This window comes from Crocodylus siamensis, chromosome 9 (assembly GCF_052110815.1).
Source record: "Crocodylus siamensis isolate JL-2025a chromosome 9, ASM5211081v1, whole genome shotgun sequence".
Taxonomy (NCBI): Eukaryota; Metazoa; Chordata; order Crocodylia; family Crocodylidae; genus Crocodylus; species Crocodylus siamensis.
Window position 1 is genome coordinate 1,368,377 of NC_143403.1, and position 26,614 is coordinate 1,394,990.

At 61.9% G+C, this 26,614-nt stretch overlaps 1 protein-coding gene across 2 annotated transcripts in view; it reads right to left on the bottom strand.

Moving 5' to 3' along the window:
* Positions 1–6,934: 6,934 nt before the first annotated feature.
* The window catches only part of WWP2 (WW domain containing E3 ubiquitin protein ligase 2), a 42,260-nt gene continuing 22,580 nt past the window's right edge, over positions 6,935–26,614 (bottom strand). The window contains exons 9-24 of one of the 2 annotated variants that reach the window (XM_090063367.1): positions 24,501–24,590; positions 22,681–22,855; positions 20,021–20,075; positions 16,770–16,851; positions 15,861–15,989; positions 15,620–15,698; positions 15,386–15,457; positions 15,189–15,277; positions 13,855–14,014; positions 12,387–12,520; positions 11,920–12,060; positions 11,227–11,347; positions 10,664–10,768; positions 10,002–10,098; positions 9,013–9,085; positions 6,935–8,791 (exon numbers count right to left, since the gene is read on the bottom strand). In XM_090063367.1, coding sequence (XP_089919493.1) covers positions 8,692–8,791; positions 9,013–9,085; positions 10,002–10,098; positions 10,664–10,768; positions 11,227–11,347; positions 11,920–12,060; positions 12,387–12,520; positions 13,855–14,014; positions 15,189–15,277; positions 15,386–15,457; positions 15,620–15,698; positions 15,861–15,989; positions 16,770–16,851; positions 20,021–20,075; positions 22,681–22,855; positions 24,501–24,590 — 1,702 coding nt within the window. In that variant the 3' untranslated portion in view covers positions 6,935–8,691. Of the gene's footprint in view, positions 8,792–9,012; positions 9,086–10,001; positions 10,099–10,663; positions 10,769–11,226; positions 11,348–11,919; positions 12,061–12,386; positions 12,521–13,854; positions 14,015–15,188; positions 15,278–15,385; positions 15,458–15,619; positions 15,699–15,860; positions 15,990–16,769; positions 16,852–20,020; positions 20,076–20,250; positions 20,504–22,680; positions 22,856–24,500; positions 24,591–26,614 lie in introns of those variants that run through there. The other variant, XM_090063368.1, reaches the window with a different exon arrangement.

Consider the following 26,614-nt stretch of genomic DNA (forward strand, 5'->3'; position numbering starts at 1 on the left):
CTCTTGGACTTCTAGTCATTTTTAATCCTGGAAGCAAGTGGCAGGTGATTTCAAGGCAAATATGCTGGAGTGTGAGGCATCCCAGAGAGAAGAACATAGTTCCAAGATGGAAGAAGTGTTAACAGGAACGGAAGCAGAGAATACAGATGTGCCCATGAAGATGAATGCCTTAGTCTCTGGCATGTCCAATGGGGGTGGGGAAGAGATGAGGCTGTGGAAAAAGTCAGGCAGAGCTGGATGACTGCCTAGCATGAAAGAAATTTAAGCTCTTGTTTGTGCAGTACCTGATACGCTGGGGCCTCAGTTAAGTCAAGGGGTTTGAGTGTGCACAGCACCAATAATTCCACCTTGACAAGCAGCCAGCAGGACGCAAACACATTGGGCATGTTTTTAGGAACTCGGGGGGGGGGGGGGGCGGGGAAAGGAGGCTACTTGAAAGACAAGCAGGTTAAATCTCCAGTGATGCAATTAAAACTTGGAATGTGGCTAATTTTGACATAAAGCAGTACCTAAATGGGCTCTCTTGAAACAAGGTGCATGGCAAGGGATGCTAGACAACAGCAATTGTTTCTCTGGGCAGCCTGTCAAGCAGCTTCACAGTTCTCTTATGGACTGTACATGAGCTGGTAAGTGTTACAGTGTCCAACTAGCGTTACATATTTCACTTGCTATGTGTGTACTGCAGTGAGGTCCCTTTGATTACAGATCATTTTGGGGAGGAACATGATAAAATGTCGAGCAAGGAACAGGATAGAGGGCTGGCCTGTGCTTAAAGTTAGCCTGGAATAAGGCAGTGTGTGCAAATAAAGCATACTGTTTTTGATTAATTCCATGTGTGGACATTTACACTAGAATGAGATGACCTCCACATAGCTGACCTTCAAGAGGAGCAGAGCGCAACACAGAGTAGCTGTGGTATTTGTCAGGCACAGTTCAGTTATGAGGACTAGTCAGAGGTTTTATTTAATGCAAGAAAGTTCTCTAAGGCAGGTCCAATTAAATCTACTTTAGGTGTTTCTTCAGTTCCCCAGCCCTTTGCCCCAGGACTGCCCAGCAAGACAGCACTGTTATCCCACTATCGTGTTAGGATTAGAACAGGCACAGACAGTTAACGTTCAGGATTCCCCTAGGCAGCACAGCACCTCAGTCCCAAGGCAGCTGACCAATTGTCTCACTATAATGAGTGAGGAAAATTAGGCACCTTAAGAATGTCAGCTTCTGAGAATGTCAAGCCAGCCAACATCTTGTCCCTGGGACTCATTTGTGCAAGACCAATTCAAGAGGCACTCTCAGGACACGTTTACTACATCACACTGCGAGCAACACAGACAAGGTTGCCCATGGGAGACGCAGAACAACAGCCATCGCGGCACTGGGCATCTGGACTCTCGATTCTGTCTCCATGGTCTGAAGGGGCAGTGGAAGATCTGGGCAGCCTCCACTCCTGCCTAGGCATACATGTTGAAGGTCTGGGTGACCTCTCATGCATGAGCCAGAAGGATTGATGGTTGCTTACTAATAGAAACCAAGATGCTGAAGGACTTTAGGAGCCTCTAGGGTTAAACAGGAACCTAAACCCCTTTGTGGATTTGGACATTAGTAATTTGCCCTGTGGTAAAGCAGGAAGCAAATGTATGTCTGCAGAGTGCTAGCCTTTCCAAACCCTGCCAGTATCCCCTCTGAAGGGTCTCCCCACTCCCACTCATCCTTCGTTGAGGAAGAGCAAGAAGTTCGGAACTGTACCATCAGCTGAAAGGAATCTCCATTTAGAAGTCATATATTTATATGTTGTAATGCTCCCGATGCAAGGAATGCAGGAGGGAGGTAGCTGGCTCGGGGGACTGACCTTGCAGCCTGTTCCCAGAGAGCTGTGGATTAGTCTATGTTCATGACCTGTACAGAGAACATCATGATCCTTAGCAATCTCAGCATGCAACTCTACTTCTCTGGGGTTCAGCAAGATATGGAGGGAGTCTCATGGGAACCACTGATCTGGTGGAAATGCTGCAAGTTTTACCTGAAGTTTTATGCATCTTTGAGCTGTAGCCTCAGTTTGGTTTTGAACCCCTACCAGCGACCTGAGCAGACAAGTGCTGCTTTTTTAGCTCCTTTTCAAGTCATTCTAGTAGCACCAAGGTAAAAGTGCTGTGAGATAACTCATCTCCATCTCAAACTGCTTGTGTCAAACCTGTAAAAAGTCCCAACAGCACCTACTCCTAGGTGCAAGAAGCGCCTTCCAGGCAACCAAAGTTGTGCCCTATTCTTTCCCCTAAAGCTATTTGCAGAGTCCCCCATGATTCATAATTTTTCATACACTCTTTTTTCAGAACACAGGCATCAGTCTTTCTTCTTTTAAATATCTCTTAAAAGACCAGCGACAGCAGTGACCAGTGTGCAGAGCACAGACCCAGCTAACAGTAAGGCAAAGAGAGCACATGGCTAAGATCCAGAAATGCCACTGGCACTGGCATCCTGGCTAACAATCTTTGTGCAAGACAGCTGCCCATCTTGGCACTGAAGTGACTTGGAGAAGGCACTGGGTTTTCTGTAGCAGGCCAGGTTATAACAACTTCAGACTAGTCACAAAAAAACCCTCTTAGCACCAGAGCCCTGTGCCAGCCTCAGCAGACAGGAGAACAAAGCACCTCCTGGGGCATTGGTCATCTGCAATATTAGAATTGAGAGCAGCTCACACTAGAGCTGAGGTCTAAAGCACTCATTTAAGGATGGAGGGAAGCCACGTACTACTGCAAGAGACAACTCTCCTTCCACCCAACACCAGAAACATTCACTGGCCCCACAGCTCTGCATACTCTAGAGCAAGGGAGTTCAAGATCCAGCCTGCAGGCCAAATCCAGGCCACAGACCCAGCCTCTGAGTCTCCGGTTGACCCATGAGGTGTGTGCCAGACATGGCAAGGGATCCACACTGCATGTAGCATTATCATGGGGCTAGTCCAGGGCCCCCAGCATGCCAGATCCTGCCCCCACTCTGGCTGGCCCAGGACAGCATGGGTGGGGATGTGAGCCACGCGCAGCAGTCCTGGATTGGCCACAGCATGTGCTGGGTCTAGTTTGTTGCGGGGGCAGTCTGTGGGCCTGATCGCACCCCTGGAGCTGGCCCTGCACCACTTATGTGGCCCACGGAGCCGGACGAGTTTGATGCCCCCCCCCCATTCTGGGGACACGGCCTGGCCCCATCATACCACAGGCGATATTGCACTCCCTCAACCTTGGGGGACAGCATAAGCGCAGGGATCGAAGAGCTGCTCTGTGTACAGGACAGGAACCAGATCTGGGCTCGCTCTGAGAAACCCCAAAGTGAATGCAGCAGGTACCGAGCGTCTGCAACGCGCGAGAGACACGGACTTCTAACGGGTCTGCAAGGTTCCCTTCTTCCCAACTAAAACCAAGGCAAGAGCTGTCCCCACCACACGGCTGTTTGGGGCCTTTTCCTCCTACCGGGGCAGTGGTCTACAGCTGTGCAGAGCCGCCGTCCAGGCTGGATGGTGTAGTCCAGAAGAGCCGCGGGAGGGGGCGCCCAGTGCTCACGTTCAAACCAGCCTGTTCCAAAAGGCCTCCCGGGAAGGAGCCTTTGCTCTCGGTGTTTGTGCTGGTGCTCTAGTAACGGCTGGCTAACGTCCTCCCAGGGCAGCAGAGGTGTGAGTGGGTAGCGCGACCCTCCCTGGGCAGAAGTCTCGCCGGAGCTGGGGGAGCCAGGAACGCCACCACTGTGGCGCTGGCTTGGCCGAGGTGCATGGGGGCTGCCCGCCTGCCTCCCAAGGCCGTAGGAGTCTAGCTCTGCTGTTTACTTCGGCTTGGGGGCTGAAGGTTTAGTTACAGCTGTCCCTAACTCCAGGCCCTGTAATTACAGAGGAAATAGCTCGGAGAAAGCCTGCTAGTGATCGGCCTCCACGCTTTCCAAGAGGGTTTGGCGGGGGACAGTCAAATGCTAATGACATCCAGAAGAGGCTTTCCGCAGTGGGGCAAGCTGCCAGCCGAGTCTCAGACCAGCAGTGGCTGGTGTGAAAGCGCCATCGCGCCTCGTGCTGGGACTGTGACGAGGAGTCGCGCGGACTCCAGGTCGTCGTCCCTCCAAGCGCCAACGGAGCAGAACCGGAGCGGCTCGGCTCGGCGGCCTCGGGCATGGCGTTTTGGACCCATCCACAAGCCACTTGATTACAGGTTGGGTCAAGTGAGGCAGATGTCGGGCAGGAGCATTTTGTCCTTGGTTTAAACTCTACTCGTTCTCCGAAAGGAGCAGGAAGGTGGTTTGAATGCTCTCATTTAACAGGCTGGCCACTCGCTCCCCATTCACATGAATGTTCAAGTCATGACATCGGCCACGAGTGGCAGAGAACTGAGACCGCCCCGGCACAAGAAGCTTCCTCTCGCCCCGCTTCGGTTCATCACTGCCTACATCTCACAAGGCCAAGTGCTGCATTAGCCCCATTGCTGCTCTCTGCTGCGGGGCAGACCGCTCAGCATTGCTCAAGGTCAGGGCTGGCGGCCCCTGTGCTCCCCCACCAGCCCAAGGGAGCCAAAGTGGAGATAGGGAGCTGCGCCACACTGCGGGGACGTGCCCTCCCAGCAGCTTCAAAGCTGCTTTAGGTCTTGCCTCTGCATTCCTGGCCTCTGGCCTTTCTCTAGCTGCCTCTAAGCTTGCAACTCCTGGCCTGACTTCCAGTTTGACCACTCAGACTTCCTACCCCCATGCGCAAAACACAGCTTACTCTTAACGGAGGCCAAGCAATAGTGGGGAACAGAAAGAAAACACTGGGCACTCACCAGTCAGGAGAAAGGTGCAGCTGGCCAGGCCTTGGGGGCTGCTCAAGGCCAGGAGTGGGATACAAGGGCTGTCCACGGGAGGCAGCTCCTACAAGCCTGGCTGTGCTGCGGGTGTGGCAGCAGCCGGAGCTGTTGGCCACGGAGGGTCTGGTGCTCTAGCACCATTGCTGATTGATTGATTTGAAACTCCTGGTGTTTGGCTCCTGTTCCTGGCCCTTCCTCCACAGCTCCGCGTTGTGCTGGGGAGGTAGCGTCAGACGCCCTGTGCACCCTCACCTCTTCCAAACTGCTCCTAAACGCTTCCTCCCACAGCCCTGCCTGTGCCGGCCAGCACCTGAAACCACAAGCGCAGCAGCTGCCGGCTCTGGTCAGCACTTCATCCTGTGCTTGCAATTAGCAGCCTCGTCCCCCTCATTTGTCCAATCCATCCAGCTGGCAGGCCCTTCCCTGGGGCAGGGGGCCAGCTGGCTTGCATTGCCCGTGGGTGCTACACCACCCTGCCTGCCGGGCCCCTGGTGCAACACTGAGCACAGCGGTTGGCCCAGCTTGGTTGTGGTTGCTCGCAATCATCCTCACTGCAGCTCAGAAGTGGCATTTTCAGAGCCTGTTACAGGCTGTGCCGCACACTGGTGAGAGGCTCCCGCTGCCTCTGCTCTACGTGGGCTCGGTATTCTGGCTTTAAAGGCCTTCCCGCGCGCCTGCACGTAACCCCCCTCGCACTGGGGTTTCATCCCAGGCAGGGGCAGGGGTGAGCACAGGGACCCTGTGCGCAGGGGTCAAGTTTAGCAGCTCGTTCTGGAGCAGAAGGTGCAGATGGGGGTTGCTGCAGCCTGCGCTGAGCCCTGGAGGACAAGCCTGGGGCCCATAGCAAGCCAGGCTGTCCTCCTGGGTCCTCAACTTGTTTGGCAAAGCCACGGGAGGCCCAGGCTCCGAGCGCAGTGGCCAGGCTGGCGCTCGGCCCCCAGAGGCGGATTTGCAAGTAAAACCGCTCGTCTTCCTGGAACAGGCGACGGTGGCAGGGGGAGCCCCTTCCGGGCAGCATCGGCCTCACCTCCAGCCCCGGCGGCTGGCGCGGCTTGCGCTGGCGCGTGGGCCGGACGCAGCCGCTGGCCATTCGCGCACCAAACACGGGCATGCGGAGCACGGCCGCGCGCCAGCGCCAGCCCCCTTGGCACGGTGCAGGGCAGCGGGAGGGAAGCTCGTGGGGCTGGGGAGGAGGCCCCACGCTCTCCAGCAGGCCAAGCTCTGCTGTCCTCCAGGCCGACTGCGGTCGAGCTGCTGGCCCGACGGCATCCGGCCCGCACGCTGTGCCTGGACTGCTTTACTCGGCCCTAACCTTAGCTGCCCGTGCCTCCCAGTGCCCAGGCTGCAGTACCCGGCTGCGCTCAGTGCAGGTCCATCCACACCACCTCCCGGACGGCGGGTGCAAAGCCCTGTGGTCTCCATTGCCATCCCCAGGCTGCAAGGGCAGCAAGCACATTTCCGGCCTTCCTTCCCTTTAGCTGCAGCGGCCTGGGCTGGCCTGGCCATCTCCTGCCCACGCAGGGAAGAGGCTGCTGCAGTCGTAGCCTCCTGTACCACTCCGGGCAAGGGGCCAGGGGCTTCCTGGCACAGGGGACGCCACACCCAGCTCCCTGACTCGGCTCCAAGCCCGGCTGCCAGGGCTCATCACCAGCCCTCTCCAGACTAACCTGCGCTGGGGTGTTCCCTTCGACCCGGAGGGCCAGAGCTGAGACCGTAGTCACGGCCCTCCCCTGCCTCCGTGGCAGTTCCCATCAGGACAGGGCAGCCAGCAAGGCCCCAGGCAAAGCCAGCTCCGAATTCAGTGCGGCGCTCTGAGCCGCGGCCTGCGGGGCACACACTGCCTACCTCCAGGCAGCAACGGTGCACGCAGGCGAGGGCCGAAGAGCAAGGGCGATCGCTGCACAGGCTGGAGCACCCGTGGCGCCAGCGCCCAGGCATGGACCAGCGATGTCGCGGAGGAGCAGAGACAGGGAAGCACAGGGACAGCCCGGCTACCGTGGGCCAGACACGCTGTGGCTTCAGCTCTTCCCTTCTCTTCCGCAATCCCCAGCGTGGAGGGGCGGACAGACCGGGCTGCCTCCCTGGGCCCCCGCCCCGTCACAGACTCACGCACAAACCGCACAAGCAGCTGCTTATCGTTTATTGCACAAGAAATCGGCGTCACTGAGGCAGGATGGTGCAGTACAAAACTATCCAGGTTACCCATCAAAAGCTATTGCCTTTTTTTGTATCCATAGACTTCGTTTCTGTACAGATATGTACACAGATGCTCACACACACGCACGCTCACACACACACACCCAGGCACTACTGCTCGCAAGTCTGCCACGAAAGGGCACGGGGGCAGTGGCTCAGACTGGCAGAAGCTGCCACGTAAGGAATTGGCATCACGGCAATGGCAGAGGGCCTGCTTCTGCCTCAGTTCTGGGCGTCTGACTCACACCGGGGCGGTGAATCCGGAGAATCAGGCCCCGAGTCTGCACTTAAGCCCGGAGACCAGGCCCAGGCCACGCGAGGGTGCTCAGCTGCTGGCCATGGGGTGCAGCTGGAAAGGTCGTTGCTCCAAGAAGTTAATGTGGCTGGTTGGAGATGGAGATGCCTGTTTTGCAGCCCCCGGCTACAGGCGAGACTGGGGTGCTATGTGCTCAGACTGGGACGGAGCTGTGCCGCGCGCACCGAGGAGCACCACGGCCAAGCGCTGCCTCCCACTCATATCATTAAATAAAGAGCACACGGGCCACACGCACTCGCAAACCAAAATGCAGCAAGCAGCACAGCCCCGAGCTCCGGAGCCAATGCCCCAGGCCAGGCCAGCCCACCCCCAAGGCCTCTCCGCCCCCAGCCCGAGCTTCTGGGGGGCCAAATTCACAAACCCACTCACTCTGTGCATGACCCCGGCGAGCCCGTGAGCTGTGGCATGAGGAAAAGGGCAGTCAGGGAGGGTGGCTCCCTGGCCTGGGGCCCGACCCCTTCCCAGGAAAGCCAGTGGGAGTTGTGGCCTTGCCTCTGCCAAGGGCTCAGATATGTAAGACTCCGAGGCTGCCAAAGCCAGAGCTGACTTCCCATTTTGCTCCTGTGTAGCAGGATGCCCCAAGAGTCAGGAAAAACATGAGAAGAGCTCCCTTTGAAAACCAGTGCCCCCCTCTCCTCCCCTTTTAACTGCAGCTCATTATACAGAGCCCCACCCCAGCTCTGGAGTGCGGCAAGTGCCCTCGGCAAAGCGGCCGCGGTGGCCCGAGCAGCTCTGGCTGCCCATGGCTACAGGCAGAAGCCTCACCCCAAAGGGCTGCCGGGATGTGGCCCTGCAGCTCCGGGATGCGAGAAGCATGAACACGCGGCCCAGAGGAGTAACCGGGCGTGCTCTGAATCCGCTGCCTCTCACTCCTGCAACACCACGTGCTGGGGAGGTAACAATCGCGCCCGCGTCTTTGGTGTGAGGTGGCTCTGCCCGGGCACATGTGGGGATAGGGAGGCATTTGTGGGAGAGGGGGCACCGCTGTGCCTGGGCCTCAGACCCCACGATCAGGAGCTCAGGCACTGGGCTAGGGACAGTTTAGCATGAACATGTCCAGAGACCCCTCTCCAGGGGGCCTGATGCCCCTGCCCCACTCAGCAAGGTGCTGGTGCCCTCCCTGCCCCCCAGAGCAGCTCACACTGCTCTGGGAGGGAGCACGGGCCTGGCCCCCTCGGGCAGCGCTGGCACAAGTGACAAGAGGCTGCCACTGGCTGCAGCTGCAGCTGCCTCTGGGGAGGAAAGAGAGAGGAACTGGCATGGGCTCTGCCCGCCTCCACTCCAAGCAGGTGCTCACAGCACACAGCCTGTTCCTGGCGCCTGCTGGGCCCTCGAGCAGCCTGGTCAGGCGGAGAAAGGCCAGCTCCCTCACTCCTGGCCAAAGCCCTCGGTCTCCTCGATGGCATAAAGCAGCTTCTCCTTCAGCTGTTCGTAGCTCTTGTAGGGGGGAAGGTCCAGACGGTTAAAGCTGGCAAGACAACACAGGCTGTCAATGGAGTGGCCGCCCCGTCCTCCCCGCCCCGCAGGTCCCACGACGGACCTCCCCCGTGGCTGCACAAACTGGACACTGCTGAGCAGAGAGGTGCCCACATCCCCGCGCACCCGCCGTGGGGTGGTGCGAAACAACACGGGCAAGCCAGGGGTCTGTGCCCCGGCACTTGCACACATCGTGCAGGGGACAGGCCTTACCAGGTGTGGCTCCGCGGCAGCCACGTCTCCTTGCCAACCTTATCAATGCAGAACTTCTGCGGCCCGTTGCTTCCTGTTGGGCGCAAGCAGAACATGTCTCATTCCAGCACCAAACCGGAAACACCGAGGCTAAGAAAGGGCACTTCAGGCAATGCCGCTAACCCCTGGAACTCACTGCTGCAGGACTTCATTGAAGCCAAAAGCTCACTGGGGATTGATATGGATAAGACCCTCCCTAACTACACAAATTAAAACAAACGTGTACTTGGTAAGGCATCGTACTGCTCAAACTCCAGGGATTAAGCCAACCACAATCAAAATTACTGATAAGGGAGCTGAAATTATCAGTGAAAAAGTCTATGGTCAGGAGGCGAAAGGATTACAAAAAGTAACTCAGAAATAAATCAGGAGCGGAAGCAATCTTAGCAGTAGATGCTGATCTAGCTGGGGCTGGTCCTGCTGTGAGCAGGGGCTGGACTAGACGGGACCACCCGAGGTCCCTTCCAGCCCCCGCGCTCTATGAGTCAATGCTGAGGAGAAAGTTGTCAACGATGATTCAGAGGAAGCCGAAATGTTCAGTAAACCCTGAAAGGCACCAGTCAAAGTTTGCATGGTAACAAAACACCCTCTAGTCCAGCTAAGCAGGGTGTTTAAACAGGAACTTCGAGCGCTAAACCATTTAAAAAAAAAATTCAGGATCGTGTCACTTCCATCAAAGTTTGAAAGGAACCGGCCGAGATTCTGCCTCTCTGATGTTTAGATTTAACCCGTCCTGGAACAGTGGGAAAGCTCCAGAAGACGGGACAAAGGGGAAGGTGCCAATGTTTAGTAAGCGTCGCCGAGACAGCCCGAGCCTCTATCTGCAGCAGCACGTCCGACCCGAGAGCTGGAAATGTGCCTCCACCCCCACATGCCCCTCTCCAGCACCACTGGGCTCGGAGACTTATCACAACTCTCCTCCTCTTCCCAAAGACCCGGAGCATAAATACCGATGAGCTCCATGAATCCTCCGACCGGCAGGCGGCAGGTCCCCGTCACAAACTGCAACAGCCGGATCCTCTTCTCGTTGTCCATCTCCTTGACGACCTACAAGGTGGGGATCCAGTCACCGCTTTGGGGAGGGGCAATGGAAAGCGTGCCTCTCCAGCCCGACTCGGTTTGGTGACACCCTCCTCCGCCCAGGTGCATCAGGAACCTCAGAGACCCACTAAACCCCAGCAGCTGCCACAGGGCAGCAGGAGCTAACCGACAACCCAGGGCAGAGAGCAGGCCTAATGCACCACCTGCCTCTCAGCCCTTCACGCAGGATGGGCTCTGGTCCACGGGCTTGGGGCAGAGCTGAATCCAGACTTGGCCTGAAACCCTGGAAGGAGCAGCTTCCCCCAGTGACGCAGCGACATGGGCTCTGCCCTGAGGGCTGCCGGGCCAAGGGCTGCTTTTCACTCCCCTTCCCTCTCGGCCCCTGAGCCACCTGAGCGAGCACTGCTTTATTCAGTAACCTCCTGTCCTGCCCCCTACGCAGCTGCTCCTGCTGGAAACAGGCTGACCACCAAGCGCTGCCTGCTGCCAGCTCCAGCCAAAGGCCTCTTCATGGGACACGTGCTTGCTGCAGCCTGGACGGCTCCAAGGCTGCTGCCGGTGCCCGGCTCACCTGCCAGAACCACTGGATCTGCTTGCTGTTCTTGGTGTAGTGCCGGTAGATCGTGTTCTTCTGCCAGTCATTCATGTCGATCTCCTGCATGCCGCACAGCATCAGCTGGGGAACCACAGGGCAGGTCAGAGAGCAGCTGCAGGCTCCATTCAGCCCCCAGCTTTGGAAAGGGACGGCGCCTGGCACAGCAGACATGCTGGCTTCTCCAGAGTCAGTGCAATGGGGCACGGGCAGCAGGACCTTGGGTCCATCCCAGCCGTGGGGCCCAGCAGGAGATCAGCTCCTCTGCAAGCCTGACAGTGACCCCCGGGGGGATGGACATCCCCGCAGCCTCACTTGTGTCCACCTGATGCGTTCCCTTCCTTTTCCCCCCAGTGGAGCCAAATCAGGGGCAGGATTATGGGCTAGCAATATTCCTCCCAGGCCGTGGGAGGGTCCCAGCTGCCCTTGTGTCCCAGGCAGGATTCAGACCTGGCAGCTCTGCTGACAAGGGTAGGCCCAGAGGTGGCTCATCCAACAGGAGGTGCCAGGACTGCCAGGCACTGCCCCGATGCCTGACTCACCTCGAGCTCCTTCTCGTCAAAGTACCGCAGCCACTCCAGCGGCACCACCTCGTTGAAGCCATCCAGGAAGGCCTTGGTCTGCTCCTCCACGCCCCGCGTGAACCTCCAGTCTGTCAGCAGCCTGGGAGGACAAACTGACTGCTCAGCAGAGTGCAGCGCTGGCTGCAGCATCCCCCCTCCCCAGAGCCTGGCAGGTTCCTGCTGACCCTGCCCACTGCCCCTCCAGAGTGGGGAGGGACAAGCAGTCAGGAGCAGCAGGTAAGTGGAGAGGAGCAGAAGCAGCTGGGGACACAGGAGAGCCTGGCAGATCCCAGCCTGGCTCTTCTGGGCAGCAACCTTGCCCCTTGACAGGTCAGCCTGCAGAGCCATGTGGGGACCGGCGAGGTGCAGGCAGCCAGTCCCCAGGGAGTGGCAGGGAAGCACTGACTTGAACCCACCAGCTCCCGCAGGATCCCAACCAGCTCAGCACTGAACCGGCAGTGCTGGGCAGGCAGGATGGGCAGCTGAAATGGAAGCTGGGTCCTGCTGCCGCATCCCTCCCTGGCTTTGATTCTGCCTCCTGCAGGTGCTGGCACCAGCACCAGCTCCCAGGGTCACGTCCCGGCTGTCCCCTGCTGCCAGCAGCCATGCCCCATGGCGCAGCCAGCCCAGGGAGCAGCCAGCCTGGAGCAGTGCACAGGGGCCGGCACTCACATGATGTACTCTTCCTTGTTCTCCTCTGTCACCCGGATGCTCTCGCCACCCTCCTTCAGCTCATGGGTTGTCACCTTGCCCAGGATCTCCATGTCCTGGATGAAGTACAGCTCCAGGCCGCACTCCTCCAGGCTGTTCTCCCTGTGGGCAGAGACACGGGGAGCGTTATCCCTCCTGGGGACCAGGCCTTGGTGCGAAGGGAATGGGGAGGGAGGACTGGGGGCTAGGGCCCCACTGGTGGCACCCTGGGGTCTCAGTGATGGCTGGCAGGGGCATCCTATGGCCAATCTGATTGCCTCGGGAGGGAAGGTTTCTCCGCAGCTGCAGCCCACCAAGGGCCTGAAAGCTGGGGGCCTGGTGTGTCAGGCTGAGCCAGAGCCCATCCGCTGTGGGCACCTCATCCTTTTCCCCAAGGAGAAGCCAGGCCCAGGGCTGAGGTGGGGTGCAAGCTGCGCTCAGGCACTGACTTGATCCAGACGATGGAGTTGTAGAACTCAGGGTCAATGGACTCCAGGTCCTTCAGCGTGGGCCGCTTGTTCAGCATGCGCTTGTAGAAGGGCAGCGTGAAGCCGGTGTCGATGAACTTCCCATGGTACAGAGCCTGTGGGGGAGAGCACATGGGGGTCATGTCTATGGGACCAGGAGCCGAGGGCTGCGGCCTGAAAATCCTGGGAACAGCCATGAGCAAGAAGGTCCCAAGGAACGAGCTGGCAGAAGGTGGTCCCACAAGCCTGGGCCAAAATTCCTCCTTGGCTAGGTAAAACTGTGTGCGCAGAAGAAAGGCCTGGCACCCTCTTGGCACCGTGGCCCAGGCCCAGAGACCGAGGCCAGCACCCCTGCTGGGGGAACAGGGGCTCCTGCCTCCAGAGCCGGGCGCGCAGGCACCTCGCTCCCCTCCCTGCCCCGGATTGCGCGGCGCCGCCTGCCCCCCTTGCAGCTCTATTAACAGCACTTGTTTAAACAGAGCTGTGCTGCGGCTTCCCTGAGTCCCTGGCTTCCAGGAGCCCCAAGGCAGAGGCAGCCAAGAATAATGCAGACACTTGTCTGGAACAGCCCAGCAGTGAGTAATAGTCTGGGGTTTTATTGGGCTCCTGCCTTGCTCGGGCGGCCTGGGCAGGCCAGGACAGTGCTGCAGCCTCCTGCACTTGGCACCAAGGGGCAGGGTCCAGAGCCCTGGGAGCAGCCCCCTCCCATGCACGGGGACTCCTGGCTGGGCCCCCGGGGTGCTCAGCGAGCAGTGGAGCCGGGCAGCAGGGATGACCGAGGTGCGGGCAGCTGGAAACATCCACACGGGCTGGCTAAAAATAGCTCCCAGAGCTGCCTGTCACACAGGACAATGAGGCAGCAGCCAGGGAGCCAGGCCCAGCCCCAACATCAGGCCCGGAAATGGGCCCCACAGCAATGCCCCTGCCCCAAACACCACCCCCATGCACCTCTGGCCCTGCAGAAACCCCCCCCGCCCCTCCAGACATACAGCCCGCTCCCTGCCCGCAGACCCAGCCACGCAAGGCCCGACAGCCGTGGCAAGCCCTGAGGAGCAGTCCCCGAGGCGGAGGATGTGGGAGGATGCTGCCGTGGTGGGATATGGCTGTGGCCTGGGTTGAGCACCTGGCCCAACAGTGCAGACCCAGGGCTCCCACGCCCTCTCTGCCTCCTCCAGGACAACTGCGGGGGCCTGGCCCTGGCAGGAGCAGGGAGTCCATCCCACCTCAGTCCCCGAGCGCAGCTCATGGAGGCAAAGACCCTGCTCCGCAGCCCATGGCCCTGTCCTGTCCCACGGCCAGGTACCCAGGCTCCTCCAGGGCCAGGGCTGCCTCCACTCCAGAGCTCTTCCACCATCTTCCCCCTGCACACAAGGCAGGCGCCAGCTGCCCGGGGCCTTCCCTGCACCGCTGCCCCATCCATCGGCAAACGAGGCTGGGCCCAGGCTCCTACCATGGCGATGAAGCGGCCGATGAAGCGGAAGTATGTGAGGTGGTCGGGGTTGATGGAGGAGGCAGGGTTGATCTGCAGGCAGTAGTTATTCTTCCCAGCGTACTCGAAGAGGCAGTACATGGGGTTGAGCACCTCATGAGACAGGAGGAAGAACCACTCCCTGGGGGAGACAGGAGGACGAGGAACGGTGAAGGGACTGCAGGCCAGCTGCCCACCCGGCGCCAGGCAGAGCCTGCCCCACTCCCCTTCTGCCCACTGGGCTCCCAGAGGCCAGAGAGAGAGCAGGGCCTGGCCTGGAGGGCGCCGGGGACTCCAGAAATGCCCATGTTCACTTGCACGCACACATGCACGCCCCTGCCGGGACGTGGACAAGTGCACCCCTGCTGGGCACCTACGTGCCCTTGCACTTGCTCAGAGACCGCCGTAGCTGGCCCAACCACACGTGCCCTTCCTGAAAGGGACCTCGCTGTCTCCTACCCCTGCACACGCACTCCACGAGCCTCTTTGCATGCGGCCCCCTCCCCCTCTGCAGGGAACGCTGCCCCTTCCCAGCCCGGGAGAGGCGCCCGGTCCTGCCGTGGCTCCTCCCTGGCGGCTCGGGGAGACGAGGAGTCCTCCGACGCAGCGCGCGCCCCGGTATCCCGTCCGTGGTTCTACCCTGTGGTAGAACAGCATGACGTAACCTACCATAGGGTAAAACCACTGGCAGGACACAGAGAGAGAGCAGAAGCCCACGCACCAGGGGCTGGGAGCGGGGTCACCACGGAGGAGCGGTCCAGGGCATGGCAGGCGCGGGAAGGGGGAGGCAGGAAGAAGAGTTACCCAGCACCAAGCTGAACACCCAGGCATGGCCAAGCTGCAGCTGTCGGGGACCAGGGACCCTCCCCTGCCCAGCGGAGACCCAGCCCCCAGTGCTGCTTCAGCAAGCCTTTCCTCAGAGACAGCAGAGCCCCTCCACCCGGCCTGGTCCTTCCCTCGGCCGCAGCCAGTCTGGGCCCCAGAGCCTTTCCAAAGACCCTGGCCCAGTGAGCCCCTCCACACAGGTCGGCCCAGTTTCTGGGTGGTGGGTGGCAGCCACAGCTGGGCTCCCCGAGATGGCAGGACCCCAGGAGAGCAGGGGCTCCCAGGAGGAGGCAGAGCCTGGCCTGGGGCCTCCAGATTGATTCGGTTGCTGGGGTGCACCCAGGATTCAGGCCAGCTCCTGCTCTGCCCTGGCAGGGCATGTCCTAAGCCTCCTCCATCCCAGAGGACAGGAACAGGGGTCCAAGCCTGAGCCCAGCCTTGCCAGTGCCCCCCGGGCCCCGTGGAGGAAGCCAGAGGCCCCCGGGACTCACCGGGCGATGCCGCCGTAGTCCAGCCCCTCCTCACCACGCATGATGATGTACAGCCGGCGCCGCAGGTCATAGGGCTTCATGTTCATGATCTGGGGCACGAGGGAAGCAAGTCGTCACCCACAGGAGTGCCCACGCAAGGGCTGCTCCCGCAGGTCTCCCAGGACGAGGGTGCAAGGGGAGGGCATGGAGGTTCCCACCTGCTGGAAGGAGTCCTCAAAGAGCGTCTGCCGGGAAACGCTGATCTTCACATGGCTGGGCAGCGCATTCGACTGGAGGAAAACACGGCACCGGGCTCAGCCAGGGCCGGCAGGGCTGCTCCCCCGGGTCACCAGCAGCGCTGGCTCAAGCTGGCAAGTAGCCATGCCAATTCCCACCCTGGGGACATCCTGGCCCCCGGCCCAGCGCAGACCCATCCCATAGCCCGCACTCACATGACACAGGAAGCGGAACTGGTGGTACTTCCAGCGAAAGCTGCGGTCATAAGCCCCCGGCGAGCCTCCCTGCTTGCTCCTGCAATGGCAAGTGCAGGGGCCTTCACTCAGGCAGCCGCCCCACCAGCACATGCCCCAGCCCACCCGCAGCCTTGCTCCCAGCCCTGCCCGGGCCCAGACTGCCTGCCAGCCGGGGGGGGGACGACGGACCCAGCGCCCCAGCCTGGAGGGAGGAACTCACCCGGACTCGAACCCGGGGCGCGGGTCTTTGAACGTGGTGGTGCGGGTGTTGTGATCCACGAAGTAGCGCACACCTTCATTGGTGTACTTCACCTCCCAGCCCAGGGGCAAGGCCAGCTCCTGCATCATCCTGCCCGCACCGGGGACAGGTTAGTGCGCACGGGGAATACCAAGGGAGAGGGACCTATCTCGCCTGCATGGCCGGTTCTCCCACCCACTCAGCTGGGGCTGGGGCCCAGGCCTGCCCTAAGCCCCCACCAGCCCCTCGCTGTTTCTGCTGCCTTCTTAATGCGCAGGTATTTCCTTGCCCTGTAGCTCTGCAGTGGCTCACAGGAAGCCGAAATGCCAGGACACCTGGCTGAGCCCCGGGACAAGAGCTCTGCGTGGCCCATGGCGTGGCGCTACACTGCCAGGGAGCTTCCCAGTCCTGAGCTCCACAGGGCTGCATGGGGGTGAGGTCGGATCCCCCAGCCAAGTGGGACCAGAGGAGCTCCCCTTTCTGAGTCCTGCACCAGCACGGAGCCACCCCAGCACACGCAGCACTACACAGCAACCACCCCTCACATGGGGACGCGTGATGGTTGTGCCTAGCTCCAGGATCTGTGGACACGTGTGACGGCTGTCCCTAGCACCACGGCCTGCACAACAGTTGCTCCACCCCCCAGGTCTCAGACAAGACAGCTGTGCATCCCAAAGGGAGAGGCTGCTGCATCTGGACCTTTGTAGGCGCCTTCCTTCCTGCATCCCCTGTCCTGAGGTGCACGTATGCCAGGAGCTTGACGTGTGCCAGGCCCGGGGAAGCTTGATCTGTGGTCCAGGAGCCTGGGCTCTTGGGCTGGGAGCTACAAGCCTAAAGCTGCTGTCACAGAAGCAGTCACATGGGGCAGACGGCAGTGCCCTAGAGTCTTACCCCTGTGTGCGAGGGTCTTCCCACTGCGTGGTCCGCGTGTTGTGGTTCACGTAATACCTTCGCCCATTGTCCTGTCTCTTTTCTGGAGGAGGAAGAAGAGGGCAGCACGTTAGCCTGCCCCGGACACCTCCACAGGAGGGCCCCTCCGTCCCAGCTCCCATGGAGCAGATCCAGGGACTCGGGCTCTTTGCACTCCCCTTGCCCCCAGCCTCAGTGGCTCAAGCCTAGGACAGAAGTGTGGCCATCTCCCACTGCGCTCCACATGCAGCCCTGGCTCCGGGCACGCGGTGCCACAGGGAGCTGGATGGGCAGCACCTGGGACGGGCACTGACCCCGGGCCCTGCTGCCACGCACGGCAGTGCAGCCCCCGCACTGCTGCCCAGAGGTGCGACGTCCCGGACATGCTCACTGCACGCACAGCGCGTCTTTGCCTGCACAACACACGCACAGCTCCCCTGCACACCCCGTCTGTGCAGCATGTGCGCAGCTCACCTGCATACAACAAACTGTATGTGCAGCGCGCACACACACACACACACACACCTTTCCCATAAACCCCCTCCACATACGCTGTCTGTAGCACACAGAGCCGCCTGTACACACCCAGTGCCTGTAGGGTGCACACGCCTCTCCTATACACATCCACTGTGTGCATGCACCCACACATCTCTCCTGTACACACAAGCTGTATGTCCAGCACACACACGGCTCTGCCAAACACCCCTGTAAACATGCAGTGCATGTGCCCATACCTCTCCCAGGCACTGCTGCTGCATGCACAACACACAACATGCCCATATACAGCCACATGAATCTTTCCCAAGCCTCTCCTGCACACAACAGATATCCCTTGTACACTCAGTGTACCACCCAGGCACATACATCTCTTTCCAAATGAGCAAGTACATTAGACACCCAGACGCTTGTGCCCCTCCTATGCCCATTATCTGTACACATACCCATACACTTCCCCAGTGCACGTCTCACACCCCCCATGAATGCCCAGTGAGTGCACCATGCACAGACGCCTGCTCTATGCACATGCTTCCCTGACACACCCACCATGCACCCAGACACACGGTACACGCACCACCTACCATGCGCACTCCGCTGCCGTTCACAAAACACATGTTCCCAACAAAGAGCTACGTGTGCACAACCAGCGCAGACCTCTGTGCCCACACTGCCCACCTACGCCTGTAGGCAAACCACCCAGTATACACACTCACCCTCCCCCAGGCAACCACTTCTCCTTAGATACGCGCGCACCTCTCGCGACCCCTCTGCCTCCCAACGCATCGCTGCTCCTCACGCCCGGTACGCTTGGAGGTTCAGACCGAGCCCCCGTGGCACACACAGCCGTACTTGCCAGCTCCCTGCGGGCACGCCTGGCCCTCCCGGTGCAATGTGTCCTCCAGCCCTGCTTGCACACCAGGCCGCAGGCACACTCCCATGCACACTGACTGTACCCACTGCTTGTGCATCCTTGCCCTAGAGACTCTGTGCCCACTGTCAGTGCACAGCGCAGGCCCAGGCTGTGGAAAGGAGCCCAGTAAGGCAGTGGTGCCCTCCTGCAGAGACCCAGCTCCCGGCACTCCTGCACGGCGGGCAGGTTTATGGTCCCTGCCCCCCTTCAGAGCCTGCAAGCTCCCGCCCTCCCTGGTGCTGCTCTGCTGCGGCAGAAGCCGCAGGGTGGAAGCTCAGGGGCGGCCGTCTCAGCTCGGGAGGGCGCGCAGCCTGCCGTGCTAATTGGAAGCAGCCCTCCCTTCCCCCTCTGGCAGGCAAGTGAAGGCAGCTCCCGACAGCACCTCTGCCGTGCCCCGCCACGGCGCTGGCTGGGCCGGGCCGGGCCGCGCTCAGTCACAGGACGCGCCAGGCTCGCTGTGCTGAGACCCTGAGGTCACGCGGCCAGACAGCTGGCTGGGCTGGGGCGCGGAGCACCTGGGGCCAGCACCCACCCCTTGCCCTGCCCCGGCGTCTGCAGCTGCTCCGAGGAGGAAAGCGGGAAGCCACAAGTCACCGAGGGACGCCAGCGAGTGAACACTCCTCGGGACCCAGGCGGAGGCCTTGCCCACACGAAGCCCGTGTGTACCTGGAGCCCGGCATGCACAGCTGACCACGTGGGCCCATCGGACGGCCCCTGCGTCTGCGACGTGCTGCCTGCGCTGGCGGGCACTCTGGAGCCAGCGCCCAGGCCTTGTGTTGCTTGGCGCACGGCCCCAGAGCCAGCGCCCTGCCCTGCCTGCCTGCGCAACAGGCATGGCCCACGGGACGCCCCATCTCGGGGGCGGGGGGGCCATGCCAAGCCCATCTCACTCTCCCTGGGGTCAACGCGGGACTCGCACGCTCCAAGCTCACCCTGGCCACGCGCACAGCAACTGCCGACCTTGACCCTGCCAGCCCCTCAGCTCAGCCTGCACCCCCAAATCCTCTCTCCTCGCTGCGGGGAGCAGCTCCCTCGCCTTTAGCTGCGCGCCATTACCCTGCTTGCAGCTACCGGCAAGCCCGCAGCCCCTGGCTCTGCCCCCCACCCCGCTCAGGGCTGGAGAGCCCTTTCCGTGGGGAAGGCGAGGTTGGGGGCTGCCCCGCAGGGCCTCATGCTCTGTTGGGAGTGGGGCAGAGGGCCCAGGTGCAACACCCCCGGATACTGGGCAGCTCCCTCCGCAGCACTGACAGGACACTCCCCAGCATGCACGGGATGCTCCTGGCCCCACAGCCCAGTGCAGTGGCCCTTGGGGCATGTCCCGGCACCCGTTGCTCCCACAGCCCCCCAAGGCTCTCCAGACCTGCTGTTCCGCACCGCCCAGCCAGAGCCCACTGCCCGCTCCGGGCCAGCACCGTCCGTCCGAGTCACGACGTGGGAAGCAGGGTGCACGGTGAGGCCCAGAGCACCCCGATCCCGCCCAAGCACTCCTGCCCCCACCATGAATAGCCCCTTGAGGGACGCCCCCAGGCAGGGGCAGGAGAAGCTGGGACCTCGGGCCCCTCCTGCAGCCCTGGGAGCGAGCGCATGGCACTGGGAGCCTCTGGGCACACGGGCAGGGTGGGAGATCAGCGCGTGTGCTGGGCCTGGCCGAGCCAGTGCCACGGGCATCCCCTTCCCAGCATGCACAGTGGTGTACAGTGCAGCCCCCTCCCCACGGATAGCAGCTGGAGGCAGTAGTGCCCCAGTCCCAGAGATGAGACTGGGGGGGGGGGGGCTGCCAGGTGAGCAGCAATGTGCGAGCGCAGGCAAGGCAGCTTGTACTTACCCCAGCCGGGAGGAAGGGAGCCGAGAGGGTCATTGTCGGATGCGGCGCTGGACGACTAGAGACAACAGAGAGGGCAGAAGCACAGAGTGAAAAACGGAGGTGCAGGCGGTTACGGAGAGCAGGGGCACACGGGGGGCTCCCTGCCCCCCGCTCTCCACTCGCCTGCCCCAGCCCTGCTGCCAGGGCAGGGACCAGGACCCTGCTCCCGAGGCACTAAAAATAAAACCAACCAAAACCCCTGCACGCGCAGGGCAGGGGAAAAGGCCAACCCAAGCCCCACGCGCAGGCTACGCCGCGGCAGCAGTAGGCAGGGGCCGGCAGGAGAGGTCTGGGCGTGTGCGGCTGCTCAGCTCCCGCCGGCCGGCGCGACTGAGATTGCCACCACGGTTACACCTCCAACTTTCTCCAAGAACCACACACAAGAGGGGAAAAAATATCGCAGGCCTTTCCAATGAAATCATTCCCACAAGCCCTGTCCACGCCCAGCGCTTCCTGGCTCGCCCGGCGGCCCCCTCCCCCTTCCTCGGCCGGCCGTGAAAGCGGGCGGCAGTGCGCGAGGCGCGGGGACTGAGGGAACATTCATGCCTGCGCAGACAGGCGTCTCCCCCGGCCCCCCCCCGCCCCGGCAGGTTGGACCGCGCTGCACAAAGCACCTTTATTCTCACTCGGGGAGAGCGGCGCGGCGGCCCGCGCCCAGCCCGGGGGAGGGAGAGGGCTCCCGGCCGGAGGGGCACTGTTTAGATTAGCCCCCTCCCGGCACCGCCGGGGGGTCTCCTGGGGATGGGCGGCCAGACGGAACAGTCGGGGATTCAGGGAGCGGGGGCCAGCGGATGTTGCCACAGCCGCATAAGAAACGCATTGTTACGGAGAAAGGCCTTTTCATCGCGCCTCCGAGAGCCGCACGGCTGGAGCAGGGGGCCGTGGTCCGCAGCCGGCCCTGGCCCACCTGAGCCAGGGAAGGCACCAGCCTGCCTCGCGAGTGGGAGCCTGGTCCCGACCTCTGCGGGGTGGCGAAGTGGCAGCAGTGCTGCATGAGGACCGGGAAGCAGCTCTACAGAGCTGCCAGGTGCACCACGAAGCTGCCCGAAGCCCATGGGCAGCGCTTCCTCATGCATGGCCCCGGGAGCTGGGGTGCCAAACAGGCTGGCCAGTGCCCTGGCAGGACAGGGGAGCAGGCCGGCCGCAGCAGGCACAGCAACGGGCAGAGCAGCCAGCCACGATGCTGCTGACAGTGGCAGGACCCAACTCCCTGCAGCAGGTCCCCTGGGCAGGAGTGGGCAAGCTTTGGGCTCCCAACCCCCAGGTACCCCACCCCCTGGGAACTAGCCTAATCCCCCCGCTCCCATGGGATAACAGTGAGTGGCCCACACTCAGGGCAGCCAAAGGGCAGGAGGCTTGGAGAAATCCCCTGGTCAGGGCTGGGCAGCAGACACAAGGGGACTGCCTCTGGGGTAGGGCCCTGCCCCCTGTGCCCCAGAACTGCAGCTGGAGAAACCCCATGTTATGGCAGCCAGCATGGCTGCCTCTCCCGCCCCCTCCGCCCGTGACCCAGAGCCTGGGGCTGGGAGCAGAGAGCCAAGACCTCTGCGGGACGGCAGGCAGCACGGGGTTTCATCGGGCTCAGCTTGGAAGGCGAGGCCCCTGCTCCACGCTGTGCAGCGTCCGCCGGGAGCACCACCAGGAGCCACGGGAGCGGCCGGGCCAGCACTTCAGGAGCCACTGCAGGGAGTGACAAGCTCATAACCCAGCTCAGTGCTGGAGGATTCCCCTGCCTATAAATCACTTGGGGCCGGCACTTCCCTCCCAGATCCTGTTCCCAGCTGGGTGGGAGGAGGCAGGCATGTGGGAGGAAGCAAAGCCTGCGGCAGCCCAGCTCAGGAGTGGCAGGAGCCCATGGACCGGGCTGAACAGGGGAGGGAGAGTGTGAGAGGGGCCAAGGGGCTGGAGGCGCACCAGGCACATGCTGCAGCAGGGATGCTTGCGCAGGCGGGGACAGACGGTGCTTGTTCCTGTGGCTCCGAGACAGCTCCTGCTCTGCCCTAGCAAACGATCCCCTGGGGCAGGAGGGCTTGGCTCCAGGCTCCCCTTCTCCCACGGGCATCCCAGGGGCCAACCCTCCTCCTCACTCCAGGGCCAAGCAGGGGCAGGCACCTCCAGGTCTGGAGGCTCGGGACCAGGAATGGGAGAAGGCCTGCACCCTTCCCCAGTCACCCTCTCCGCAGGGCCCTGGCCAGAGACGCCACGTCCCCAGAGGATGGGTGTTCGGCGACCCCACCAAACAACGGAGCGAGGGCATGGGAAAAGGAGGGAGCAGGGGGAGTCTGCAAAGCTGAGCCGTGCTCTTTGGCCCTTGAGGCACCAGGCCTCAGGGAGGGGATGCCCTCTCCTGCACAGCCCCTTGGGTTGTTGCTGGGAGCCAAGCTACACTGGGCAGTGCCCTGAGCCCAGCCACAAGATCATCACAAAGCCCAGGCAGGCTGGGCACATGGGCTCTGTGGGGCACATGGCAGGGATCTGCCACACCCCCCCAAACACGCAGCAGGCCAGGTACAGAAGGAATGGGAAGCCCAGCTCGTTACAGCCAACGGCGCTGTCAGACTGGCCTGGTGGCGGGTGGGAGCCCGATTCCCTGGGTCGGGGCAGAAGTCGGTCGCCCTCACCTGGTAGAGGAACCGCTGGCTGAACTGCTGCATGGCGCCCTGGAGCTGGCTCCGCTGCGACTGCCACTGCTCGTAGTTGCGCACGTACTCAGCTGTGGGGCGCTGCCAGGTGGTGGTGCGGGTGTTGTGGTCCACGTAGTAGGACCTGCCGCGGGGGTCCACCCGCTTCTCCCACCTGCAACACCGCAGAGGGGCCCGTGTCAGCAGCTGCGCTCGTGCACATGGATGGGCCCCTCCCCAGCGCCCCGCCAGCGCCTTGCGTGATGGCTCCAGCCACACAGGTGCACGGGCTGGCCTGGATGCTCCAGGCCCCAGGACCCAGCCTGGACCAATCCCTGGTGCCCAGGGACCTCGGGAGCGTGCCCCCCCCCCACCCAGGCCCTTCTGTGAGTTCACAGCACTGGGCAGAGGGGCAGGATGAATCCAAGAGGCACGGCAGCCAGCTTTGGGGGGGACACAGCGGCACCTCTGTGCTGAGTGGGTAGGTGTGAGCCTTACACCGGGGGTCTCCCTGCTTCGGGACAGTTGAGGAGCTAGAGAAAAGCCCTGATGGGTCATGGCCGTGCCGGCTTCCTCTGAAGCTTCTCCATCACCTGTAGGACAGGAGGGGTCTTGGCCTGAGGCACCAGGACAAAGCAGGGGGCACGGACAGGGCCTTGGGTCTTCTGGCCCCGAGGAGGTTTTTCTGCTCTGCTGGTCTCCTTGTCACTGGCTCGATGGGCCACAGCCCAGCGAGGACAGGGCTTGTGAGACCCCTCCCGGCAGAGGCCCTGGAGTCATCTGCTGTGGCTGGCCCAAGGCATCAGGCCTGGGCTGCAGCCCTCCCAAGGCCACTGAAGGACCTGCCATGCACCACGTGCCCAGAATGTCCATCTGGATCAGCTCTACCCCTGCGTGGCAAGAGGCTGGAGCCAGGCCAGGCCTGCACAGCAGCGAGAAGGCTGAGACGCAGAGCATGCTGACTTGCCAGGGAATCACCTCGGGGCTGGTCTGCTCCTGAGCTGGCAGCAGAGCCTGGGCAGGGAAGGACAGAGCACATCCAGGTGCTCAGCAAGGGGTCCCTGCAGCATCTTAGATGGTGCTGAGGGTGAAAGCGGCAGGTTCCCCAGCTGCAGGGCCAAGGTGCGAAGGACAGAGGGCAGGGGGCAGGAGAGCCGGCCCAGAGCCCCCATTCCTGTGATCAAGGGAGGAGCAAGAAGGCTTGGAAGGGTGCGGGTACAGCCTAAGGGAACTTCCTTCTGCAGCCAAAAATGTGACCCCTTATTGGCAGGGCTGCTCTCCTACAGCCAAGCCTGCGGCATGGAGCAGGGCACTGGTCACTGCAGAGCCAGCAGCCCCAGCCGCGGTCAGGCAGTCCCCCCCGCCTCCCCGGGAGGCTGCAGGGACCAGACAGGCACCGACGAGCAGGTCCTGCCCCTGACCCGTGGGAGCTCGCGATCTCCATAGCACTCGCAGCAGCCCAGGCCACAGGTGGCACCAGGCCAGCTCGCAGCCCTGTCGGCTGCAGCAGCAGGACGGGGGATCCTGTGCAGGATTTTCACCTCTCATTCCTTGAAGGCCTCTTTGTTCTGCCCAGAAGTGACTGTGCTCTGGCTAAGCTGCCTTTGCTCTCCATGGCTGTGGAGACGGGAAGGGGTCTCCTCCCAGGGGAAAGCGAAGCAGGAGACGCCAATGTCCACCAGGCAGGAATGGGCCAGGGGAACCAAGCCTGGAGGGGGATGTAGGTGGGTCCTGCACCCTGTCTAGACAGGGAGACATGCCTCCATCCTCTCCTGCTGCTGGCAGCTCTAGTCTGGGGGCCAGGAGGCCCAGCGCCTTACCCTGGCGGAAGAGGTCTCTCCCAGGTGGTCGTCTTGGTGTTATGGTCCACATAATAAACCCGCCCATTAGGCAGCTCTCGCTGTTCCCACCTGAAAGAGAAAGGCAGAGGTGGGCGGATGGAGGCAGCCGCAGTGCTACTGCAAGAGCGAAAAGGATGCAAACCATCGAGTCTGCCTCCCAGCACGCAGGAGAGGCGATGGGACCTGTTAATTCGGCACAGACGGGCTTGGGGCAAGCACAGCTGGGAGCCCTGTCGCCCTCCCTCCCACGACACCCGGGCCCCCCCATGGGAGGCTGCTGCATCCCACTGCTTGGTGCCAACGGGACATGGCTACGCGAGTCAGGGGAACCGGAGGGAGACCCACCTGCCCTGCCCGCACTGATGTCACGGACACTGGGCAGCCCAGGCTTCGAACCCACGACAGGCAGGAGGAAACAGCCCCTGCCTCCCTGCCACAGCAGCCAGACACCGGCCTCCCACACCGGCTGGCAGCACGTGCTCCTGACCGGCTCCCAGGGTGAGGACATGAGCCTGGCGTCGGAGACGTCCCTCCTGGAGCCGCGCTTCACGAGGGCTCTGGTGACTGCTCCTCTCAGAGGCGGCAGCCTCCACGGGGCAGGACGCACGCGTCTCCACCAACCCAGCCACCAGCTGCGATGACTCCGGGCCTGCAGCAGCCTGCTAGCCCCTTGAACGTGCAATTCTGACAACGGCCAAACCCAGCTGCTGTGCTCTGCAGCCTGCCGCGGGCAGAGGGGCCCTTCCATAGGAGGCTGCCCCAGGGCGTTTATCCACCGTCTGCTGGGGGGCTGGCAGCAGAGCTGGCTGCAACCCCACTCGGGGAAGAGAAGGCCTCCCCTTGACTGGGAAGCCCAATGCAGGCAGGACAGCGCATCCAGCAGCTTTTAACCGACACAGCTGGGAGGCAGGAGGCATGGATCCAGCAACCTCCAAAGGCTGGCGTGGCCTCCATCTTTGCAGCCAAGTGGCTTCCAACAGTGGAGGATGACCATCTGCTGGGCCCCTCGCGGTGCGTTGAGCAGGGCATTTCCTCAGTGTTTAGCCCCCATGGGCTTTGTGCAAACCCTGACCAGCCCCTGCAGTGCTGTGGGGAGGCAGCTGCACGCCTCGCTCCACTTACAACTGACCCAGGGGAGCCAACGGGCACTAGACCCTAGGAGCCCCTGGCTCCTGGCCTGCTCTCACAGCCCCTGCACTGGTCTTTCCACGGATCAAGCGAGCTGAGGTTGTAGTGCAACGAGGAAACTACGTGCCAACAGCCAGGCAATGGCAGAGGGTAGGGCAGGGGCTGCTGGAGGCATGGTCCGATGGTGGAGCTGGCGTCAGCACCGTGAGCAGGGCTGCGTTCTGACCTGGCTGCGGGGTGGAGCGCAGATCCCCAGTTTCCTCCCACAGTAGGAAGCCGGGCCGGGTGGGATTTCACACCGTGCCAGCTTTGTGCCCAAAGGGTTCTTGATGTTTCTGCTCAGTTTCTCTCCACGAGCCTAAGGGAAAAGCCTTGGCGTCTGGGCCGCAGTAGAAACTCTCCCTCGTTCCCCAGCCCATCACTGACAACTCTTCAGACCCGTGTCCGGAGGTGACCCCAGGGAGACCGTGCACAGAGGAGGGCAGACTCCAGTGTCGCACCAAGGAGCACTCTTCACTGTCACTCATTCACAAATGCTGGTGCATTTCTCACTGCAGGCCCGTCCACCAGCCTCCATCCCACCCTCGAGGATGGCTCCAGTGCGGATGCCAATGGATAAAGCATTCAGGCCCGTCTCCCCCTCCCCATTCATCACCAAAAATGCCCCAGGAAAGGAGTGCACAAGAGCGGTGTTGTGATGGCCAGGGCGGCTGCGCAGACAGCGGGGCTGGCACAAGCCCCAGCACACAGAAAGCTAATTCAGAGGGAGAAGCCAGCAGTGCCTTGGGCCAGGTAATGTAATACCTCCTCTGCATCAAGGCAGCGTGCACGGGCCTTCTTGCTGCCAGGACTTAGCAGCAAGGGGTGAAGAGTTAAGAGCCCCCGTGGTCCAGGCCCTCTGCCCCCAGAGCCCCGAGCATGTGCCCACCACTGCAACTGCATGCAACACCACCAGCCAGGCACCA